Source organism: Giraffa tippelskirchi, chromosome 9 (assembly GCF_054371585.1).
Source record: "Giraffa tippelskirchi isolate mGirTip1 chromosome 9, T2T-mGirTip1v1.2.pri, whole genome shotgun sequence".
NCBI lineage: Eukaryota > Metazoa > Chordata > Mammalia > Artiodactyla > Giraffidae > Giraffa > Giraffa tippelskirchi.
In genome coordinates this window covers 138,609,618-138,631,368 of record NC_137283.1, presented here as the reverse complement: position 1 = coordinate 138,631,368, position 21,751 = coordinate 138,609,618, and the positions used below count along the sequence as shown (strand labels likewise).

General features: G+C 40.7%; 1 protein-coding gene across 8 annotated transcripts in view; it reads left to right on the top strand.

Moving 5' to 3' along the window:
• The window catches only part of MAP3K5 (mitogen-activated protein kinase kinase kinase 5), a 248,939-nt gene that overhangs the window by 165,887 nt on the left and 61,301 nt on the right, over positions 1-21,751 (top strand). For all 8 annotated transcript variants that reach the window (XM_081528863.1, XM_081528860.1, XM_081528861.1 and 5 more), the window contains 3 exons: positions 3,167-3,216; positions 5,524-5,619; positions 10,250-10,331. In XM_081528863.1, the coding sequence (XP_081384989.1) occupies positions 3,167-3,216; positions 5,524-5,619; positions 10,250-10,331 (228 nt within the window). The remainder of the gene's footprint in view (positions 1-3,166; positions 3,217-5,523; positions 5,620-10,249; positions 10,332-21,751) is intronic.

Sequence of the window (21,751 nt, the reverse complement as noted above, 5' to 3'; positions counted from 1 at the left end):
AAATCATTGTTATTTAGAATTCCCGTCCTTTGAAATTTGAAGCTAAGCACTGCCGGTCTATCTGGTGCAGGGTCCCAGTGGAGAACTAAGTGTCACCCCACTTCCCTCAGTCCAGCTCCAACCAGTGGCCACTCAGAGGAGACCCAGGAAACTTATTAGGGGATGTATTTACCCTAGGTTCTAGATTTTGATAATATGATGCTCTCACCCATCAGGGAAGTTTTTGACTACAAAACTCCCAACTAAAAATGGCTTAAATAATAAGGAAACATTGTCTCACATTACAAGAACTTCTGAGGTGGATTATTGGGGGCTACTTTCAGTGGCTTAGCAGTGTTAGATTTCTGGTTGGCTTCTCTATGTGCTCTTGATTTTTCTCTCATGGTCTTAAATAGCAGCACCAAGCATCACTCCATACAGACAGCATGCAAAGGAGGTCAGGGCCTTTCCCTGGGACCAAAAGTTGCATCATGTGCCCATGCCTAAGCCAGTCATCAGCAGGGGAAATGGGTTTACCATGGCTAATTTAGGGAATCTGTTTCACCATCTCTAAACACTGCCACCTGCACCTGACCAACAAGCCCTTTTTCTTAGCAAAGACGGAAAGGAATGGCTGTCACCTGGGGAACCAACAGTCTGCCATAGTAGAATTGCTGCCATGTTAAAAAAAGAAAAAAGTCACTCAGTTGTGTCCGATCTTTGCGACCCCATGGACTATACAGTCCATGGAGTTCTCCAGGCCAGAATACTGGGGTGAGTAGCCTTACCCTTCTCCAGGGGATCTTCCCAACCCAGGGATCGAACCCAGGGATCGAACCCAGGTCTTCCACACTGCAGGTGGATTCTTTACCAGCTGATCCACCAGGGAAGCTGCCATGTTAGCTCAGTATTAACACTTTGTCTTCATTCTTGCCCTAGTTGGGGCACAGGATCTGAGGCTAACCATTTCCAAGAAAATGGTGCTTGTGCAGAGTAGGTTGAGTGTTGGTTTGGGGCTTTGGGGAATTAATTATCACTCCAGCACTGCCTCTGCTCTGCCCTTTTCCCCAGACTTTCAGAGGAGCCAGGAAACATTTACCTTACCTGTTGGCTTTATGGCTCACCAGCGCCTCTGTGTGGTGAGTCCCGGTAGCAAGGGAGGTGAGGACAGAGGACTCCTCATCCCACATTGCTCGCATCTCGGGCCCTGGGCTTTGCACCACTGAAATGGAACATTCCCTGGCAGCACTCACAGCCTTCCAGGAACCTAAGATTCTGGAAATGCTCTACTTCTTTCCTACAAAACCAGCCCGGGCAATCTGGGAAATCTCTCTTTGGCTGCTCCCAGAACGAGGCTGATGGACCATAGATTTTACCAGAGCTGTCTGGTCGGTGTTCGTCAGTCGCTGTGTTCCATCGCAGGTTGACACTCTGCTCAGCCGGCTCCTCACTGAGCGCCCGCCTCGTGATCCGGGGCTTGGCCTTAGAAAGCAGCTCAGTTGCAGGCTCTGAGGATAAGGCTGCATTGTGTGCAAGGAGTGTGCAGGTAGCAGCTGCAGCTCTTGGCTCACATATTTTTAGAAGGTCACCTGAGGCCAACAGGATTTAGAAGCCACTTTCCAAATTACCAGCTGAAGCTACAGGCTGCTATTTTAATTTAAGTCCCTCTGTACTGGTTGAGAAAGCTGAGTTCCAGGAGTACCTTTCTGTGGTCTCCTCCCTCTCTGAGCCTCACATACAGCAACATTTGCTCTGTGTTAACTCAGGTCACATCCCCATTACCTGACTGATGTGCACTGAAAGTAGTTTTTTAGTAAATCAGCTCTGAGTTTGAGAGGATCTGTTTTTAAGATGCATGATCCTAGCAGAGGACTAGGTGTTGTGGAGATAAATTGTGGCTCTTCGAGTTGCGTTGGCCCAAAGGAAAGTTCTGGACCACCCCAGAGTCTCAGGCTTCGTTACTCACTTCACTAGCCCAGCCAAGACCTCAGCCTCCGGCAGTATTTTAAGTGGGTGGATAAGAGCTTGTTTCTGTGGTTCTTTTACATTTACAGAATTGAACTGCAATCAGAATTGACTACAATACAGTACTTGATAAATTTAGACACATATATCAACTGCTTTATTTCCATAAAAATATTTATGTTGTTACTTCTATATTGTTGACAATAATATTTTTATAGGGAATAAAAAATATTTTTATATTTTTATAGGGAATGCCATCTATCTTGTCATTTATGTAATTTTGATACATATGAATTTAATACTTATTTTAACTCAGCTTTAGTAATAAACTCAAGAAATAAATTCCCACATTTAATTTTCATCTTGGCCCTGCAAATCATTCATGCTTATCAAATGGTCATCAAATTTCTTATGTTCAAACTTTATTAGCATATTGAATTTTGCATAAATTAGGTCACACTTTATAGCAACAATGGACACTGTAGACATGTGTCTTTACACATACATGGGCTTTCCTGGTGGTTCAGACTGTAAAGAACCCGCCTGCAATGTGGGAGACCTGGGTTCGATTCCTGGGTTGGGAAGATCCCCTGGAGGAAGGCATGGCTACCCACTCCACTGTTCTGGCCTAGAGAATTCCATGGACAGAGAGGCCTGCCGGGCTAAGTCCATGGGGCTGCAGAGTCAGACGTGACCGAGCAACTAAGCACACACATACACATACTACTTGTTGTACTATTTTCTGATGAAATAAAAGCACTATTTTAGTTAGAAAGTATAACTAAAGATAATTCAGAAGTAATTATCTTTAAAACCTTGCAGAGATTTTGTTCAAATTCATATTTTTCTTTCTCAGAAAAGAAATATCACTCAACTGTAGTAATTAAATTACTTTGATCAGGGGTTTTTTACTCTAAATAGTAAAGGCACAACAGTTAATAGGTTAATCTGATAAAAATCAAGTTTTAGAATTTAATGATACTAATTCTCCTAGATTCTCTTGGAAGCTGTTTTATTGGAGTACAGAAATTGTTAAGTACAATAAACATCACCCTTGTGGCTTGAGAATGAACTACAGTTTCCATCTAGATGATTTGTCCTTGCAGAATTATGGGCTAGGAAAAATTACTCTGAGTATATTATTAACAATTAAATTACTGTTATGTTATTTCCATTTGGATGACTCAAACTTTGTTGTTGTTGTTCTTCCCTTGTTTTCTAGAAAGGTATACATGAGTGGAATTTTAGTGCTTCTTCTATCAGGGGTGTGAGGTAAGTCTCCTTGGTTTTGTATACTTTGAAAACATTTTTCTAGAGCCTGAATGTCTTGGATAGGACTTATAGTCATGATTTAAAAATGCAAAGAACTTCAAGCACCCTCCTGTTGATGAAAATGCTCAGCCTTCTTCAGACTCACTATCTTCGTTACAAAAAGATTTGCAACAAAAGCTTCATGGACTCTGTACTTGTCACTTACTTAAAATACGGTGACTGAGAGATAAATGTGATTGTGGACCGGAATCAAGGTAAGGATAGAAGCGAGCTGTTGGAGGTCCTCTCCAGCTGGGGGAGCTGATGGTTTATGTTAGAGGATGATTTTTCTGGGGTTTTTTGGTATAGCAGGAACTACTCTCTCTTTAGATGTATTGAAAACACATGTACCATCTACTGGATTGGTTCCTCTAGCTAATACTAACATGGTGAGATTATGGGAATTCATTTTTTAATGACTTCTCCTGAGATCTCTGTTCATCACATGTTCTTGAGGTTACAGTGACTTCCTTCAGTTTGGACATTGCCATCATAATGCCCATGCCTGGCATTTAGAAATGAGACTTTTTCAGAGTCAAGAGCCCCTGGTTAAGTGTTTACAGAAGTTTATGAGAAACCAACTCTTGCCCATTTCAAACCAAATTAGTTGTATTTACTTCTGTTGGTCCTGTATAAATAAAAATGAGAAAAGCCAGATTCCTGCAGACCAGTTATGCAACACTTTGTTGCTTTTGGCATAATGATAATTGGTTTTGTCGGAGCATGAACTGGTGGAGTTGTCTGAGTCACTGATAATTGGAGTTTGCCTGGCAAAACCACCTGTTACCTTGTGAATGATGTGAACAGAAACAGGCCAGACTGACTCATTATATATCTTTCCAGTCCATGCCTTCTCAGATAAAGCATTACTCTCCTAATATTTAATTTTTAAGACCAGTAATTAGCAAGACACTGTTTATTGCTGCCTTTTTTAAGCCATCCATCTAGGAAAGTATGGTAAATATAAATTTCTCTTTGTAATATTTATTTTCCAGTGAGTTAATTTTCTCTAATGAGGTATGGCATCACTCCACAGCCTTTGTTGTGACTGACGATATCAACATGGAATGATTATTTGTGGCTACTGCCAATTTGTGTGTTGAGAAACTTGAGTTCCTGTGTGACTTCAAAGAGATCGAACTTTTCTTGGCCTCCTCCTCTATAAATAGAAGACAAACTATAGAAAAAAATCCACCTGTCAGCAGTTTATCTTGCATCAGCTCATTTGGCATTTATTGAACACCAGCTATTTGTCAAATGTTGAGTCCTGTTCTGCTAAGGATATGAAAATGACTAAGACCTGAACTCTTCCCTTGAAGCACTCACAACCCAGCAGGGCAATAGACATTTAATAACTAATGACAGTACAGTGTGAAATTAGCAGAAGTATGTTCAAAGACTGGAGAGACAAGAGGAAATCTTTCTGTTTCAGGGAGAAGCAGTGAAGTGAGATGGACTAAGGTCTAAGCTGGGCCTTAAATGATGAATAGAATTGCTGCAAGAAGTGAAAAATGATGTGCATTCCAAATGGAAGGAACAGCAGATGCAAAGGCATAAAATAGGGATTGGAGAACAATAGCCTACAGACCAAATATGGCCTGCTGCCTGTTTTTGTAAATAAAGTTTTATTGAAACTCAGCCATATTCATTCATTGTGTATTGCCTAAGGCTGCTCCAACAGCAAAACTGAGTAGTTTGCCCTGCAAACTGGCTCATTACAGAAAATATTTGCCAACCCTTGGCGTAAAGGAGCATGGCCTGACTGTAAACTAAACAACTTGCTGAGTCCAAACCAAGTGCTATTTCATATTTCTTCACTCCTCTACAATAATGAGCTGCTTTTACTGCCTCCACACATTGCCTTCCTGACTTTGGAAGAATTTTATTGTTCGACACATCTTATAGAACCAGAATCATCAGGGTCCATAAGCCAGTTGATATGTGTGCTTTCCTTCCCAGTGCACAATTTAGTGCTACAACAGGCAAGACCTGTTCCCCACACTAAGTTGTAGGACATGTAGGTTATGTGCCTGCAACACCCTGAGCAGCCTTATCTGTAGATACAAGTAGGAAGACAGTTCTCAGAATATTAAATAATTTTAGTACTGTGGTGCAGAGAATGTCACTTTTGAAGTGCTATTTATAGCATTTTGGTATAAAGAGCATTGATATCATACGTGGGCCTGAATATAAAAAGCATTCCTTTTTCACCACAATTCATGGAAGGCATTGAGATTACTGTGAATAATTCTCTTTTGTTTGTTTCAGTATTTCTAAATTTGAAGAACGATGCTGTTTTCTATATGTGCTTCACAATTCTGACGATTTCCAAATCTATTTCTGTACAGAACTTCACTGTAAAAAGTACGTATTAGTCATTGTTGATGCGTGAAAAAGACTGTTCTTACCTGATCATTATTTTTAATTAGTGAATGAACATGTAGCTCCTGTAGAGAATTCATGGCCATGTGCTTATATAAATATTTCATTTGGGTTGGTATTTTATAATTATATGGCTTGTTTAACTGAGAAATTTGGGACCTCTTTTTAATAAATCAACCTTTTTCTTAGTCATAACTTACTTTTCCACAGACAAAACTTGTACCAAATTTACCAGTTAATTGCCAAGTCTTAGGTCTCATTTTTAAAGAGCTCATGTATTCTATGATTACCAAAATTTTCATTCTTGAATGAAATTCTCACCATTATCTACAACAGTGACTCCTAACTCTGGTTCATATTAGAGTCAACTGGTGGGCTCTAGAAGGTGCTTGAACTGTACCCTGGACTAATTATATTGGATTTTTAGGTGGAGGAACAAATTGAGTTAAAAACCAGTGATCTAATTTACACCACTAAAAGATAATCCAAAAATCCATGAACTGCTTTGTATGTTTGTGTTAACCTCCCTGGGTGTATTTCTCTTGGGCTAACAACTGAGTTCTTCCCGGTCTGTAATTGTGGGGATCTGTAGAAATGAGTGGGTCTTCCAAGGTGGCTCAGCAGTACAGGATCCACCTGGCAAGCAGGAGATGTGGGTTTGATACCTGGGTCAGGAAGATGCCCCAGAGAGGGAAATGGCAACCCACTCCAGTATCCTTGCTTGGGAAATCTCATGGACAGAGGAGCCTGACTGGCTACAGTACATGGCTTCCCAAAGAGCTGGATACAACTTAGCAACTAAACAACAACAAGCAAAAGTGAGTTACAGTTGGGACACCAAAGTGCAGTAAAAGCCAGCTTGGACTTAAAATTTTGTTGGGGATTGTTCTGATTCAAATAATCACTATTTGATCCCATTACAAGTGGTTGATATACTAGTTACAATATACACTCAATCTTTTTATCTTGGTACCAAAAATATGTATGCTTAATTTATGATTCTTAGTTAAAGTTTTATCTTTACTATTGTAAAATATATAGTAAAAAAGACTTGGAAATAAGAAAGAATTCCTAGCACATGTGTGGTCAACTTTTCTACTTACACTTGAATTCTCAAGGCTATTCATTTATTTCAATGATAATTATAGCTAAGATTTATGGAGTACTATATAAATCTTATAGGCCTATATCTATTTTAATCTTCAAATAAACTTTTTAAGGTAGGTAATATTAATAGTTTTGTTGAAAAGAGTTAAAGAAAAAAGTAGAGTCTTAGAGAGTTTATGCTTTTGAACTGTGGTGTTAGAGAAGACTGTTGAGAATCTCTTGGACTGCAAGGAGATCAAACCAGTCAATCCTAAAGGAAACCAGTCCTGAATATTCATTGGAAGGACTGATGCTGAAGATGAAGCTCCAGTAATTTGGCCACCTGATTCAAAGAGCTGACTCATTAGAAAAGACCCTGATGCTGGGAAAGATTGAAGGCAGGAGATGAAGGGGACGACAGAGAATGAGATGGGTGGATGGCATCACTGACCTGATGGACATATATTTGAGCAAGCTCCAGGAGTTGGTGATGGACAGGGAAGCCTGGCGTGCTGCAGTCCATGGGGTTACAAAGAGTCAAATATGACTGAGCAACTGAGCCGAACTGGAGAGTTTAGCCTATAATCATATATAGCCAAAAAGCATAAAATTTGGGATTTGAACGAGGCACATGCAACTACAGAATCCTAGCATCTAAAAATTACCTGTGCTCCCATCCCACTAGGAGTGTTATTTTGTACTTAGAATGTTCATGTTAGAAAATTTTGTGTGAGTAGCTGATGGAAATCTTTACCCCAGATCTTTAGAATTTGTTTAGGTCTTTCATGTTCTTCTTCCTTTTGGTTAAATTTACTCGTGTCTTCAACTCATCAAGATATGTGATCTTCATCAGAGCATACTGTCATTCTGATCAGGTTTGGGATCTTTTTTTTTCCATATCATTAACCTCCAAGAAATGTATGTATAGAGGAAGGAAGAGTGACGAACTTAGCGTCACAAGCAAACTCCAGAGAGAGGCTCCCAACGCCGAAATAGACATGGTAGGGGACCTCCTTGGTGGTCCAGTGGTTAAGACCCTGCACTTCCACCATAGTGGGTGTGAGTTTGACCCCTGATCAGGGAACTACGATCCCACATGCTGCACAGCCAGAATGTAAAATTAATTCATTAAATAGGGTCCCTGGGTGCTGTTCTTTTGGACACTGAGTCCTTTCTCCTTCAGTGCATGTATTAAAAAACAAAACAAAACGGACATTACCTATTTTGCTCATTGTCATATTTCCAAAGGCCAGAACAGTGTTTTATTCCATGAGACACTTGATGAGTATTTGTTGGATGGATGGATTAAAAAAAAGAGCACTATATAAAAAAATCTTTTTCCTTCCTATGTAGGGAAAACCCCAGGTCTTCCCTACTGTGTTTCTTTTCTGTGTGTCTCCTTTGTTCCTCACAAAACACCTCATTTCTGATACTTCTTGTCCCCAAATGTGTGGAGATTCTCCCCCGCAACAATTCTTTGTGACACCTGCGCTTGGACTCAGTCTACCTGGAGGCGGAGTGAGGTCCCGAGGCTAAGGGCTCAGTCCCATAAGACTGTTTCCTCCCTCGACTTCAGGTGCCAGTTGCAAGCCCAGGTTATCACCTGTGTTTTAGACAAACCAGTTATAGCTCAGAGGTCCTGGTGACACCCTTCTTGGGTTTGATAAATTTGCTCGAGAGGCTCACAGAACTCAGGAGAACACTTAACGTTTACCAGATCATTAAAGGACATAATACAGATGAGCAGCCAGATGAAGTGATATGTAAGCTGAGGTCTGGGAGGGTCCTGAGTGCAGGAGCTTCTGTTCCTGTGGAGTTGGGGTTAATCACGCTCCCTATGTGAATGTTTGCACCAACCTGGAAGCTCTCTGAATCCCTTACTATTGGTATTTTGTGGACGCTTCCTCACATGCGTGTGTGTGTGTGTGTGTGTGTGGTCAGTTGCTCAGTCGTGTCCAACTCATTGCGACCTCATAGACTGTAGCCTTCCAGGCTCCTCTGTCCATGGGATTTTCCAGATAAGAATGCTGGAGTGGGTTGCCCTTTCCTCCAGGGCATCTTCCCCACCTAGGGGTCAAACCCGTCTCTCCTGCATCTCCTTCATTGACAAGCAGATTCTTTACCACTGAACCGCCTGGGAAGCCCCATTCCTCAAGTAGGCGTGAACAGGTAATAACTCCACTTCCAGCCTCTCTCCCATCTCTGAAGGATGGGAGGTAAGATTGAAAATTCCAGGCTTTTAATCATGTTTTGGTATTTCTGGTGATCAGTTCCCATCCAGGAGTCATCCAGAAGCCCGCCTAGAATCGCCGCATTAGAACAAAAGATTCTCGTGGTTCTCTATCACTTAGGAACTTATGAAGGTTTTAGGAGCCCTGTATCAGGGATGATGTCTAAGACAAATATTAGAATACAAGATGTTCCTCGTATTCTTATCACTCAGAAAATTACAAGGATTTTAGGATCTCTGTGCCCAGGACCTGGGGCAGAGGCCAGTATATTTATTTTCTATGCTTTCATAGGTATAGAGATAACAGAAAAGTTCTGAGTTGTGGTAGGAAGCTTTTCTTGCCACATAGTAACCTGTTCTTTTCTTGAGCTGACTGTGCACAGCATGACCTACCCATAAGATCATCAGCCCCTGTTCAAAGTGCCTCCCTTACTCCACGTCTGGACTAGAAACCATTAGCATCCCCTCTGGAGGGACAGACTCAGCTAGTGCGCAGAGGGAAAATCTGTTTCTTGCCATATTTTTTTTTTAAGCTCTGCAATGATCTCCAGAAAACAAAACAAAACAAAACTTTACAAGAACAGTTAGTGAAGAAAATGTTTATCACCAAAAGAGAGGTGGCTTCTGTCACAAATGTAAAAGATAGCCATTCCTGGTTCACATCAGTATTTTGCAGACCGTGTACAGGGGACCCCACATGGATACTGAGGTGCTCAGGCAGAAGTTTCAGGAACTGAGATCAAATGTAGTGGCCAACACTGGGTCAGAGAGTCAGCTCAGGAGCTAGAGACACTACAGAAGATGGACGTTTCTGTTATGTCCCATTTAAAATAATAATATTAATAGCAGCAAGACAATAATAGTTAATATTGAATGAGGAGTGCCCTGCCTTGAGAACTTTACAAGTCATCTTCATGTATTCCCCGCTTATAGTTAAAGAATGAGTCTCAGAGAGGTGGAGGAGTTTGTCCCAAACCGTGTAGATACTCCCAATCTTGGTCTTATACACAAGTCCACATTCTTTACATTTCTCTGTCCTTGTCTAGCCTTACCATTTGATTGTGTAATGTATCATGTTACTATTATCTGAAGTGTTAGACATTGTCTGAAATTTCTGTCAAATTATACCAACCTGTGTTTTCTTTTTGGAAAACCTTATTTTTCGCACTGATGCTCATACTTTATTGCCTGACTCCTCTAGGTGCCAGATTTTGCTCTCAAGTCACTTTAAAACGTGCTTGCATATATTTAATATGTTAGCTATTATGAGTGACTATATACCCATTTTCTTTGTAGGTTTTTTGAAATGGTGAACACCATTACTGAAGAGAAGGGGAGAAACACGGAGGAAGGAGATTGTGAAAGTGACTCCCTGGAGGTAATTTTTACAAAATTTCTCTTGTGGCTAATTTTTTTAAGTGAACTATTTAAAGTTTTACTGAAGGAGAGGTGTGTGTGTGAGAGAGAGAGAGAAAGAGAGAGAGTAGGCATGTTACGTGAGTAGTGGTGAGGAGTAGAGGGTCTAGAGTCTATAGAGTCTAGAGTCTATAAGCTGTTCCTTAATGTTAAAAACAGCTTTGAGAATTCCTTTGGTTAAAAAGGGCTGAAAGCAAACATCAGAGAACTCTTAGGAATACCATGTTTTTTTTATCTTATTTATAGAGAGTAACTATGCTTTTATCTCTGAGGGTGTTGATAACCCTCAATGCACGGGTCACAGTGCCCTTGCACGTTTTTCTTCTCCTCTGAGATATGCTGCAATTCAGACCAGCAAAATTCCGTGAAAATTCTGAATGACAGCACCATTTGCAGCCCTCATTCGTATGCTTACACGGAGAACCTGAAAAAATGGCAGATAAACAGAATAAAGAGAGGAGGTGAATTCACTCACCCTGATGCTATTCCTTTCAATCACCTTTTCCTTGTGCCCCCTGAATATAGTACACTGCAGACACCTATTTTTCAACTGTGTCCATTTTCTCCATCCTGTCTGTCTACCGTATGTAGAAGAGTGTTCTACCACAGTGAGGACCAGTACTGGGGAGGTTCAAGAGTGCTGACTCTCTCACTGGGACATCTTCAGTAACTGAAAGGTGATACTTCTCCAGGCATGGCATGGGCCTCTGTTTTCTCCAAGCCCTTCCCATTTTATGACTTGGGAGAGAATTCTAAATTCAAGCAATATTGAAATTTACATTTCTAATGTTAAAGTGGAATTGAACTACAGCACCAGCCTGATTGGTATACTTATGTTTTAGATCACCTTGATAATGTCATCTTGTATACTAGAAGTGTATGTAAGTTTTATAAGCATAGTGGTAGGGTAACAATCGAAGGAAATTTAAATATAATAACCAATTGTTAGTTATGTGTATAATTAAATTCTGTAATTCTTTAGCAGTTATATGCATGTGTGTGTATGCTAAACTGTTTCAGTCATGTCTGACCCTTTGTGACCTCATATGGAATGTAGCCACCTGGCTCCTCTTTCCGTGGGATTCTCCAGACAAGAATACTGGAGTGGGTTGCCATACCCTCCTCCAAGGGATCTTCCCAACCCAGGGATCGAACCTCTATCCTTATGTCTCCCATTGGCAGGCGGATTCTTTACCACTAGCACCACCTAGGAAACCCTGGCAGTAGTATAGCTTTGTTATTCCTGAATAAGCCTAAGGCTTTTTCATTTAAGTAAAAAGATGATAGAGCTACTTTGGAAAAAAAAAATCTTTCCCATGTACTAGCTTGCTGTCTACAGAAGTAATAGACAGTACTTTGTTATGCTTAATATTTTTCAATGTTATATTTTCTTATTTAAGTGATTATGTTAGAAACTAAATATCTTGACTTCCACATCAGCGCTCTTTTGACTGTACTTCATTATCTCTATTTTTATTTGGGTTAAATTTAGCATTACTTGATACATACATAGCAAGTTCTAGGGTAAAAGTTAACAATGAAAATGAAACAGTTCCATTAATTGTAAATTATGAAGTGGATAGATTGAAAAACCCCTAAAGTTGTTTTACAATATCACAAATTGCTGAGTTTAAAAAAAAAACATATCAGCAATGTCACTAGTTGTAGCAATAATAGCAAACTAAGCCAAAACACTTAAAACAAGTATGCTTGAATTCACTGTATAGACTATACAATCCACTGGGAATACTGCAGAAGCCATTCTATGTCAGAGATTTTAAATTATTCTGATAGAACACGAATGACGTATAAGAAGTATAAGAGTGTTTTTCTAACATTAAAAGAATAGTGTCCCTGCACTTTCTTGAAAAGGCCTCCCAGCTAGCTCAGTGATAAAGAATCCATCCATGGATGGATGATATCTGTTCTTTATTATCCTTCTTTGAAAAACAATCCATCTTATGATAAATGTACATAGCTTAGCCAGACTATGATAGCCAGGTTGGGCAAGCTTAGTCTTCATAAACTGATTGAATCATCAGTTCAGAGACTCTGCTCTAGAAACTCCTTTAACTATAGTCACAGCATAACATGGCTTGATTTCCCTTAGAATTTGTGGTGAATTACACTAGCTAATTTTTCTAAGACTAGGTCTCCTATACTGTTAGAGGGATAGGTAGATTGCTTTTCAGAGAGCTGTCAAGAAGACCCAGGGTCAGGATCTCCCGATCTGTATGCAGTGGTAATCAATGGGGTGGGCTCTGTGAGATACCCTTCCTGATCAGACAGTTCTGCAAGCGCTGAGAACACTCACCAGCCAGATAAGGAGGGAAACATTGTTTTTCTTCCTAGGAATGTCCAGGGGTTTTAGTAGGTCTGCTGACCTCACAAAAAACAACTCATACCATAGAGCTCTCTGATTTATCGAAGTGTTCCTAAGCCACTCTTCTCAAGAAAGTGTATGCATGCTCAGTTGCTCAGTAATGTCTAACTCTTTGCAACCCCATAGACTGTAGCCCGCCAGGCTCCTCTGTCCATGGGATTTTCCCAACAAGAATACTGGAGTGAGTTGCCATTTCCTCCTCCAGGGCATCTTCCTGATTCAGGGGTCGAACCCAAGTCTCCTACACTGGCAGATGGATGGATTCTTTACCACTGAGCTAGCTGGGAGGCCTTTTCAAGAAAGTGCAGGGACACTATTCTTTTAATGTTAGAAAAACACTCTTATACTTCTTATACGTCATTTGTGCTCTATCAGAATAATTTAAAATCTCTGACATAGAATGGCTTCTGCAGTATTCCCAGTGGATTGTATAGTCTATACAGTGAATTCAAGCATACTTGTTTTAAGTGTTTTGGCTTAGTTTGCTATTATTGCTACAACTAGTGACATTGCTGATGCTGTAGTCTTGGGTGTTCTGGTAGCGTGACATGAATGAATGGATACAGTGATGTTCTGGGCTGTGAAGATGATGATGCCCATCTTGGCTCTCCCAGTCCCTTCTTGGCCCTCCCAGTCCCTTCCTGGCCAGAGCACCTATACAATATGAGTTACTAAATAACCTTAACTTATATTTTTGCATAACTTATGATAACTCCATTATACCCTTAATCACATTTCTTAGATATCTTCAATATTCATGACTAACATTGTGTGTGCATGTGCTAAGTCCCTTAAGTTGTGTCCCAATTCTTTGTGTCCCCATGGACTATAGCCCTGCAGGCTCTTCTGTCCATGGGTTTCTCCAGGCAAGAATACTGGAGTGGGTTGCCATGCCCTCATCCAGGGAATCTTTCGGACCCAGGATTGTCTCCTGCATTGGCAGGTGGGTTCTTTACAACTAGTGCCGTAACATCAGGTTTTTAGTATTCTAAATATATGATTAAAATTTGTTCCTTAATTTCATTACTGCAAACTGAACTCAAACTTCAGGTTGTGAATGACATAATGAAAATAATTCCCCTCTTCCTATTCTTTACAGTATAAGTGAGAAGGATTACTTTGGTGTTTAAGATTTTGTACATAGAATAATTATTTTCTGATCTTCACCTCCATTTGAGATAGAATTCAAATTGGCCCAAAACAAAATTAAAATGTTAGAAAGATCAGACGTGCTTTTTAAATGTTTTTTAACTTTTCATGGGGTAGTGTCAGCATTTGGCAGACATTAGCTATGAATGTGGTTCCATAAACCACAAGTTTGAACTAAACCTTAGACTTCCTGGTGTTTGAAAAACTTACCTGAAGTCCAAGTTAAGATTTGCTTTTCTTTCTGATTTTGAATGCTGTTTCTTTGAAGCAGTACAGTTGTGGGAGGGATTCAGCCTTGTTTGGGTCATGGTCAGACCCTTCTTCCAATTGATCATACCTGACTCAACTCTAGTAAGGTCCCTGTGCTGGGGTCAGGGGCTTTGGGTTTTGGCTCTCACTTTGCCAATAACCAGTTTTATAACTTTGGACATAAGTCTTACTCCTGCTGGATTAAGATGATATCATTCCTTAAATGAGAGTTGAACAAGAAGATCTTACATGTCCTTTCCTAGCTCACATTTTAAAAAAATTTCAAGATTAGTACAAACTGCACAAGGTTTCTTAAATATAGCTCAATACCACTTTCAGAGGACTTGTCTGTTTTTAAACAGAAAGAGAAACAGCTTCTTTTGATTCAAGGCCATGGTTTTGATTCAGGGCTATCTTTGAAATGGAAGAGTTATGAACCCATGGCTTAAAGAATTTATTATATTAATAAATTTACACTGAACTCATTGAACAATTGATTACAGTCAACTGTAAGGGTTTGAACACTTATCATCTGTGGTCCCTGTTTTTGTTGTCTCAGCCTTTCATGTCTGTACTAAGAGCAAGGGCATCTACACAGTTACCCAAGCCAGATACCTCAGAGAATCTCTGCTCCAGTCTCCCAGCCAGTGTTTCTTCCAGCCCCTTCATTCCATCTATCACTCCTCCATCTCAGGTCCTCATCGTCTCTCATATGGCCTGTTATCTCTCCTCCCATCAATAACACTGGCCCGGCCATCACTGGAGAGATCTCGCAGGCAGATTTAATCCTGAGACTTCCCTAATTAAAAAGCTTTTTTATTTTCTTAAGTTTCTTTTTTTATAAGAGTATAGTTGATTTACAATGTTATGTTAGTTTCTGCCGTACAGCAAAGTCAGTTATACATGCACATATATCTACTCTTGTTTAGATTCTGTTCCCATATGGGTCATTAGAGAGTAATGAATAGAGTTCTCTGTGCTATTGAGTAGGTTCTTATTAGTTGTCTGTTCTGTATATTGGAGAAGGAAATGGCAACCGACTCCAGTATTCTTGCCTGGAGAATCCCAGGGACGGCGGAGCCTGGTGGGCTGCCGTCTATGGGGTCGCACAGAGTCGGACATGACTGACGCGACTTAGCAGCAGCATTCTGTATATAGTAGTGTGTATATGTCAGTTCCACCCAAGTTTTTCTGTATCTGTGACTCAACTTCTGTTTTGTAAATAGGCTCATTTGTACCATGTATTTAGATTTCACATATAAGCATATGATATTTGTCTATCTCTGTCTGACTTAATTCACTCAGTATGACAATCTCTAGGTCCATCCATGCCACTGCAAATGGCATTTTAAAAAATAAAAATCTCTGATGCTATTCTTTTTAGAAGACGATTTCTGCACCATACAATGTTCTCATCTCTCTGGCTGTAACCTACCCTTTCCTTTCTACCCTGCGGTCCTGCAGTGCCAAACTCCTCTCCATTATTCAAACAGCCATGCTGTTCCAGCCTCTGGACTTGGCATGCAGATGCCCAACTCCACATGCTTTTTCTGCCTTGTCCTACTTGGTGACTCTACTCTAACTTTTTGAGATCCAACTCAAGGGTGCTTTTTACTTTGAACCATTTTCACCACAACTTTTCACTTTTCTCTTCCCTTACAGCATTTTTGCCCCAACCTCTGCCCTAACTCTCTTCATTTCTCTGTAATTCAGTAGCCTGCACTGGACTGTTTACATCCCAAGGCAGGACTGTGGCCCTCTTTCCCTTTTCACCCCATCGTCTTGCAGGGATCAGGCATCCAAGCAGTTCATTCAGAAGGCTTAGAAGGGTTTGACGCTGAGGAGTGACAAAACCAGAGTTGTTTAAACAATATCTCAAACTGGGAGGAAAGGGATATAGATTGGAGGAGAGCAGAGTAAATGCTGGGAAATGAGCTTGATGATTGTTTAATCAATGTGAAGTCAATGAAAGAATGAATACCATAATCAAGCTGAATACCACAATCAAGCCACTCTCCACCCATTTGCTTCATCTCTCCCTCTCTCTTTTTTAGTTTTTTGGAAGAAACCACAAATTACTGAGTTCCTTTGGTGTTCAGTACAAAATATGTTGTCTTCCTCGTCATGCCTCTTCCAAACATACATATATTCTCCTTCCCTTTTCCCATCCTGCTCCTTTTTCTTTTATGCATTTGTACCTCACTGTTTTATCAAAATGGGCATACAATTGCCACAAGCCTGAAGTAATCATAGCAGCTGGCCCTGTGAACCTGTTTCTATGTAGTTTCCAGGCTGCATAGAGAGGAAGTTGCCCCCTGTGTGATGGATTAGGAACAAGTAAGATAAATGAAATGTTTTCCTTTCACTCAAACATCTGCTGGATGATGCAACCTTACCATTTCTTACTTTTGATGATTTGCCACACAAACAGTAACAGTGAAATATGGTTTAGAATTCATTTAAATCAATTCAGAGTCATCCAGTAGCACACTGGTTTGTTTTTCTTTGGCCTTGTGTTTCTATTTTTGTACAGATCTGGTTCAGCGGTAAAGAACCTGCCTGCCAATGCAGGAAAGGCGGGTTCAACCCCTGGGTTGGGAATATGCCCTGAAGAAGGAAATGGCTACCCACTCCAGTATTCTTGCCTGGGAAATCTCATGGACAGAGGAGGCTGGCTGGCTACAGTCCATGGGGTCACAAAAGAGTTGGACATGACTTAGTGACTAAATGACAACAACCAGATCTGAAGCTGATCACCCACAGTTACTGCACTGCCTGGGAATAGCTGTCACTATGGTGTTGTATGATAAGAATATGTTTGTTACTCGTTCATTTGTTCCGCTGCAAGAAAAAGAAACTTTTTTCCTCTATCAACTTATATTCAGTGATTGGAGGTCTGCAAATTAACTGACAAAAGAAAGATTAACAGGAGAAAAGACTAGAGTTTATTCCTGTATGAGGGAACATGCAAAGAAGTGATTCCTGCATAGCTAGATTTAAAAGTTTATTTATCTTAATAGGAAAAGTCTTTGGGACTTCCCTGGCAGTCCAGTGGTTGAGACTTCACCTTCTAATGCAAAGGATGTGGGTTCACTTCCTGGTCAGGGAACAAAGATCCTATGTGCCTCATGGCCAAAACTCCAAAATATAAAACAGAAGTAATATTGTAACATGTTCAATAAAAACTTTAAAAAATGGCTCAAATCAAGAAAAAAAAAAAGGCGCAGTAAAACAATTTTTTAAAGAAAAGTTTTTAGAAGGACTTCAAGGGGAAGCAACATGGTAGGAAGCTAATGAGAAACAAGTGGAAAGTATGGAAAGTTTTGGAAAAGGTTTTGTTTAGTAATTTCTCATCCAGGTATAAGAGGTCCTAAACCTCCTGGAGAGGGGATTGTGGCATCTATGTTTTCAAGAGGCTTTGCTTAAGTCAGCAAAATATGTTTAGATAAGGTTTTTTCCTGCAGCTATTTCTTCAGATGTTTTCATCTTAAAATAATCTTTATACCACATTAGGGGGTCCCAGTGGATCCCATCAATTCATTCACCAAATATGTATTGGACACCTGCTATGAGGAAGACACTCTTCCAGGTGCTGGGGATCTAGCAGAGAACAAAATAGAGGAAATCCCTGCCTTCTGAGCTTACACTCTAGTGGGAGACTGACAGTAAGTAAGTAAAATGCATGCTATGTTTGAGTAATGGTCAACATAAAAGAGAAAAATTAAGCAGGGAAGGATTTAGGAAGTTATAGTGAAACAAGTATGTGATTTTACACAAGGAAGCCTTGAGGAGGGAAGATGTGAGTAAAGATCTGAGAAAGGAGAGAGCTATAGAAATAGATATTTGTACCTACCACATTTTTACTCTTCTCTTAATGCTATTAGTAGTTATTAATGCTTTTAGCATTCACATCTTACTAAGGCATTATAACTGGAAAAGTAGCAAAGCTACGACTTGAGTCCTTGAGGTGACTACTCAGCTAAGGTAATTAATACCAGGGACAGCGCTGGCTTTCTAGAAGGTGGCTGTTTTCCTGTGAGTCCCTTGACAGTGCAAGGACTAAGTGAGTCACCACTTTGGTGTTTGGCCTTGTCAAGATTGTCTTCCTACGCACGCCAGTTTAGACAGTTCTGGGCAGGCAACAAGAGAGGCTGATTCTAGAAGCATTCTCATCATTGCTTCAAAATGCAGTTGTCTCCCTTAGCAACACCTGGTTTGTTAACCCATTGCCATAGAAATAGAATGCAAACTATATAAGCAGTGTAATTTTATTCTTAGTTTTAAAAACACTCGATTCCCCCAGCCCCTGCCTTTTTTTCTCCATTTTCGTTACTTAACAGACTTTTGGCTTTGGTCGAGACTTCTTTCTACTTCTTCTGGTCATCACAGAGATGATTCTGTGTCCTTAAAGGTCTTGGAAGTTTTCTCAAGCCTGCCTTTTTAAATTATATCTCTATATTGTAAGAAAAAGAAGAAGGGATTAAAAAGAAAAAGAAGAAAGGGACTTCTGTGGTGATCCGGTTGGTAGGGCTCCACGCTGTCAGTGCAGGGGGCCCTGGTTCAATCCCTGTTTGGAGAACTAGATCTGGCATGCTGCAAATAAGAGTTCACAAGGCACAACTCAGAAGCCCGCACGCTGCTGCAAGGATCCCATGAGCCACAACTACGAACCTAGCACAGCCAAGATAAATTAATTAATTAAAAAAGAAAAAAGAAACCAAGCAGCAATCATGCATTGGAATGGTTTTCAGTTTTATTGAAAGCCCTTTTGAGTTTCACTATGACCATCTAGTTAGAGGCAACTTCTATACTTAATATTCTTTTTAAAAAAGAACAGTCTTTTGATGCTTTGCATCTGAGGGACACTAAACCTTGAGCAGTTTCGTAGAGGCTTGTATTTTCTTCACTATGCTAAGTAAGTATTCCTGTGGCAAAACTCCTTTCAATGAAAAATAAACGGATACTGATGGTAAATGTTTTGTTTTGGCACCTGGTTGTTATCAAGGGAATTCTCTGATGGTTCAGTGGCTAGGGCTCCACAGTGGAAAAACAAACTAAGAAAAGGTTCCCATCAAATTTTCTGTAGTCTGATTGATTAAGCAAATTTTCACTGAACCTCTACTACAATCCAGAAATGGCTAAGACTAGGGATAGACCAATTCAAGATAAAATCCTGGTTCTCAAAGATCTCAGATTAGGGACTGGAATGCAGATGGGCTAAGAGAAGACTGAAAAATGCCTGCGCAAATGAGGGCAAAAGGCCTTGGAAGCCTATCAGACCAGAATCTAACCAAGCTTTGAGGATTAGGTGGACAGTTCAAGAAAGCATCCTTATTTTGAAGGATGAGGCAGAACTCTTGACGTAGAAAACGCCTACGTGTAAAGGCACAAAGATCTGGGGAACTTCACTGAGAATGTTTGGAGGACGTTGATGAGATAGCAGGCTGGACAAAGAGGCAGTAAAGAGATTCCAAAGGGTATTGACTCCAGGCTAAGGAGTTTGGATTTGATCCTGAAAGTGTTGAGGGACACATAAAGCAGAAGCAGTGGTATGAATGTGGAAAGTTAACTTTGGAACCTTAGACTTTGGGAAGTTCACTGCTAACTTTTTGGAGGGTGAGTTGGAAAACAGAGTAAAAGGGTAGGAGGTAGCAGGAAGGCCCTTTGAGGATTTGTAGAATAATATAGAAGCAAGGGGGCTTCCTAGGTGGTGCTAGTGATGAAGAACCTGCCTGCCACTGCAGAAGATGTAAGAGACACAGATTTGATCCCTGGGTCAGGAAAGTCCCCTGGAGGAGGGCATGGCAACCCACTCTAGTATTCTTGCCTGGAGATTTCCGTGGACAGAGGATCCTGGTGGGCTACAGTCTGTGGTGTAGCAAAGAGATGGACACAACTGACGTGATTGAGCATGCACACACACACAGAAGCAAGGAGGGTCTGATCTGAGGCAAGAGCGGTGAGGATCGGCCTGGTGGCATTTGGCAGTCAGTGTGACCTGGGGAGAAAGGGAAGAATGAAGTCTAAGATGGCCAGCAGATGTCTACCCTGTGTCTGCTTGAGTACATATAGGTATCCAGTGAATACCAAGAATATGCTGGAACATCTTTACAATACTGGTGTTTGGAAACAGAACTGAGGTGTGTCTTATAAGTTCTTATACTGTAAAAAAGATTTTCCTGCAGCATTGGGTGGTATGAAGAATAGAAAATCTAGAATCTGACGTTATTGTTATTCATCCCCTCAGTTGTGTCCGATTCTTTGTGACCCATGGACTGCAGCACACCAGGCTTCCCTGTCCTTCACCATCTCCCCGAGTTTACTCAAAGTCATGTCCATTGAGTCGATGATGCCATCTAACCATCTCATCCTCTGTCACCCCCTTCTCCTCTTGCCTTCAATCTTTCTCAGCATCAGGGTCTTTTCAATGAGTTGGCTCTCCACATCAGGTGGCCAAAATATTGGAGCTTCAGCATCAGTCTTTCCAATGAATATTCAGGACTGATTTCCTTTAGGATTGACTGGTTTGATCTCCTTGCTGTCCAAGGGACTCTTAAGAGTCTTCTCCAGCACCACAATTCAAAAGCATCAATACTTCATTGTTCAGCCTTTATGGTCCAACTCTCACTTCCATACATGACTACTGAAAAAGCCATAGCTTTGACTGTATGGATCTTTGTTGGGAAAGTGATGTCTCTGCTTTTTAATACATTGTCTAGTTTGTCATAGCTTTTCTTCCAAGGGGCAAGCGTCTTTTAATTTTGTGGTTGCCATCACTGTCCACGGTGATTTTGGACCCCAAGAAAATAGTATCTGCCACTGTTTCCATTTTCCCCCATCTATTTGCCATGAAGTGATAGGACGGGATGCCATGATCTTAGTTTTTTGAATGTTGGTAACTGTAAAAAAAATTGTCCTACGGCATTGGTAGGATCTGATGAGCTAGGTTTAAACCACCATTTTGACATATTTTCAGTGGAAGATATTTTTGATCATTTGTAAACTGGAGCTAATCATAGACCTTTCCTGCTATGACACAGGCTTATTATGAACATCAAATGAGGTAGGTTATTGAAAGCTGATATTTTTTCTTTTAATTATAATAATTAAAATTATATAGCGCATTGTAAAAGGGGCTTCCCTCATAGCTCAGTCAGTTCAGAGTCTTCCTGCAATGCGGGAGACCCAAGTTCAATTCCTGGGTCAGGAAGATCCCCTGGAGAAGGAAATGGCAATCCACTCCAGTATTCTTGACTGGAGAATCCATGATCAGAGAAGCCTGGCATGGACTGTAGCCTTACAGTCCATGGGGTCCCAAGAGTCTGACACGACTTGGCGACTACACCACCAGTGCATTATAATAATGTACAGTGGTGGTAGTATGAGGTTCAGTGGGCAGGTTTCCCTCCCTTTGATAGGCCACGCTGGCCAAGATGAGTTACAGGACTTTGATGATGGTCCCTGTCCTCCCTCCTGCCAGCCTGGGTCCTGGCTGGTAGATTTCCAGCATGCCTGGTAGAGCATGGCGAAAGTCTGGACCAGGAGTTGGGTATAGAGACTTGGGCTCCTTCAAGTAGAATTTTTGGACTGTGTGTACTGCC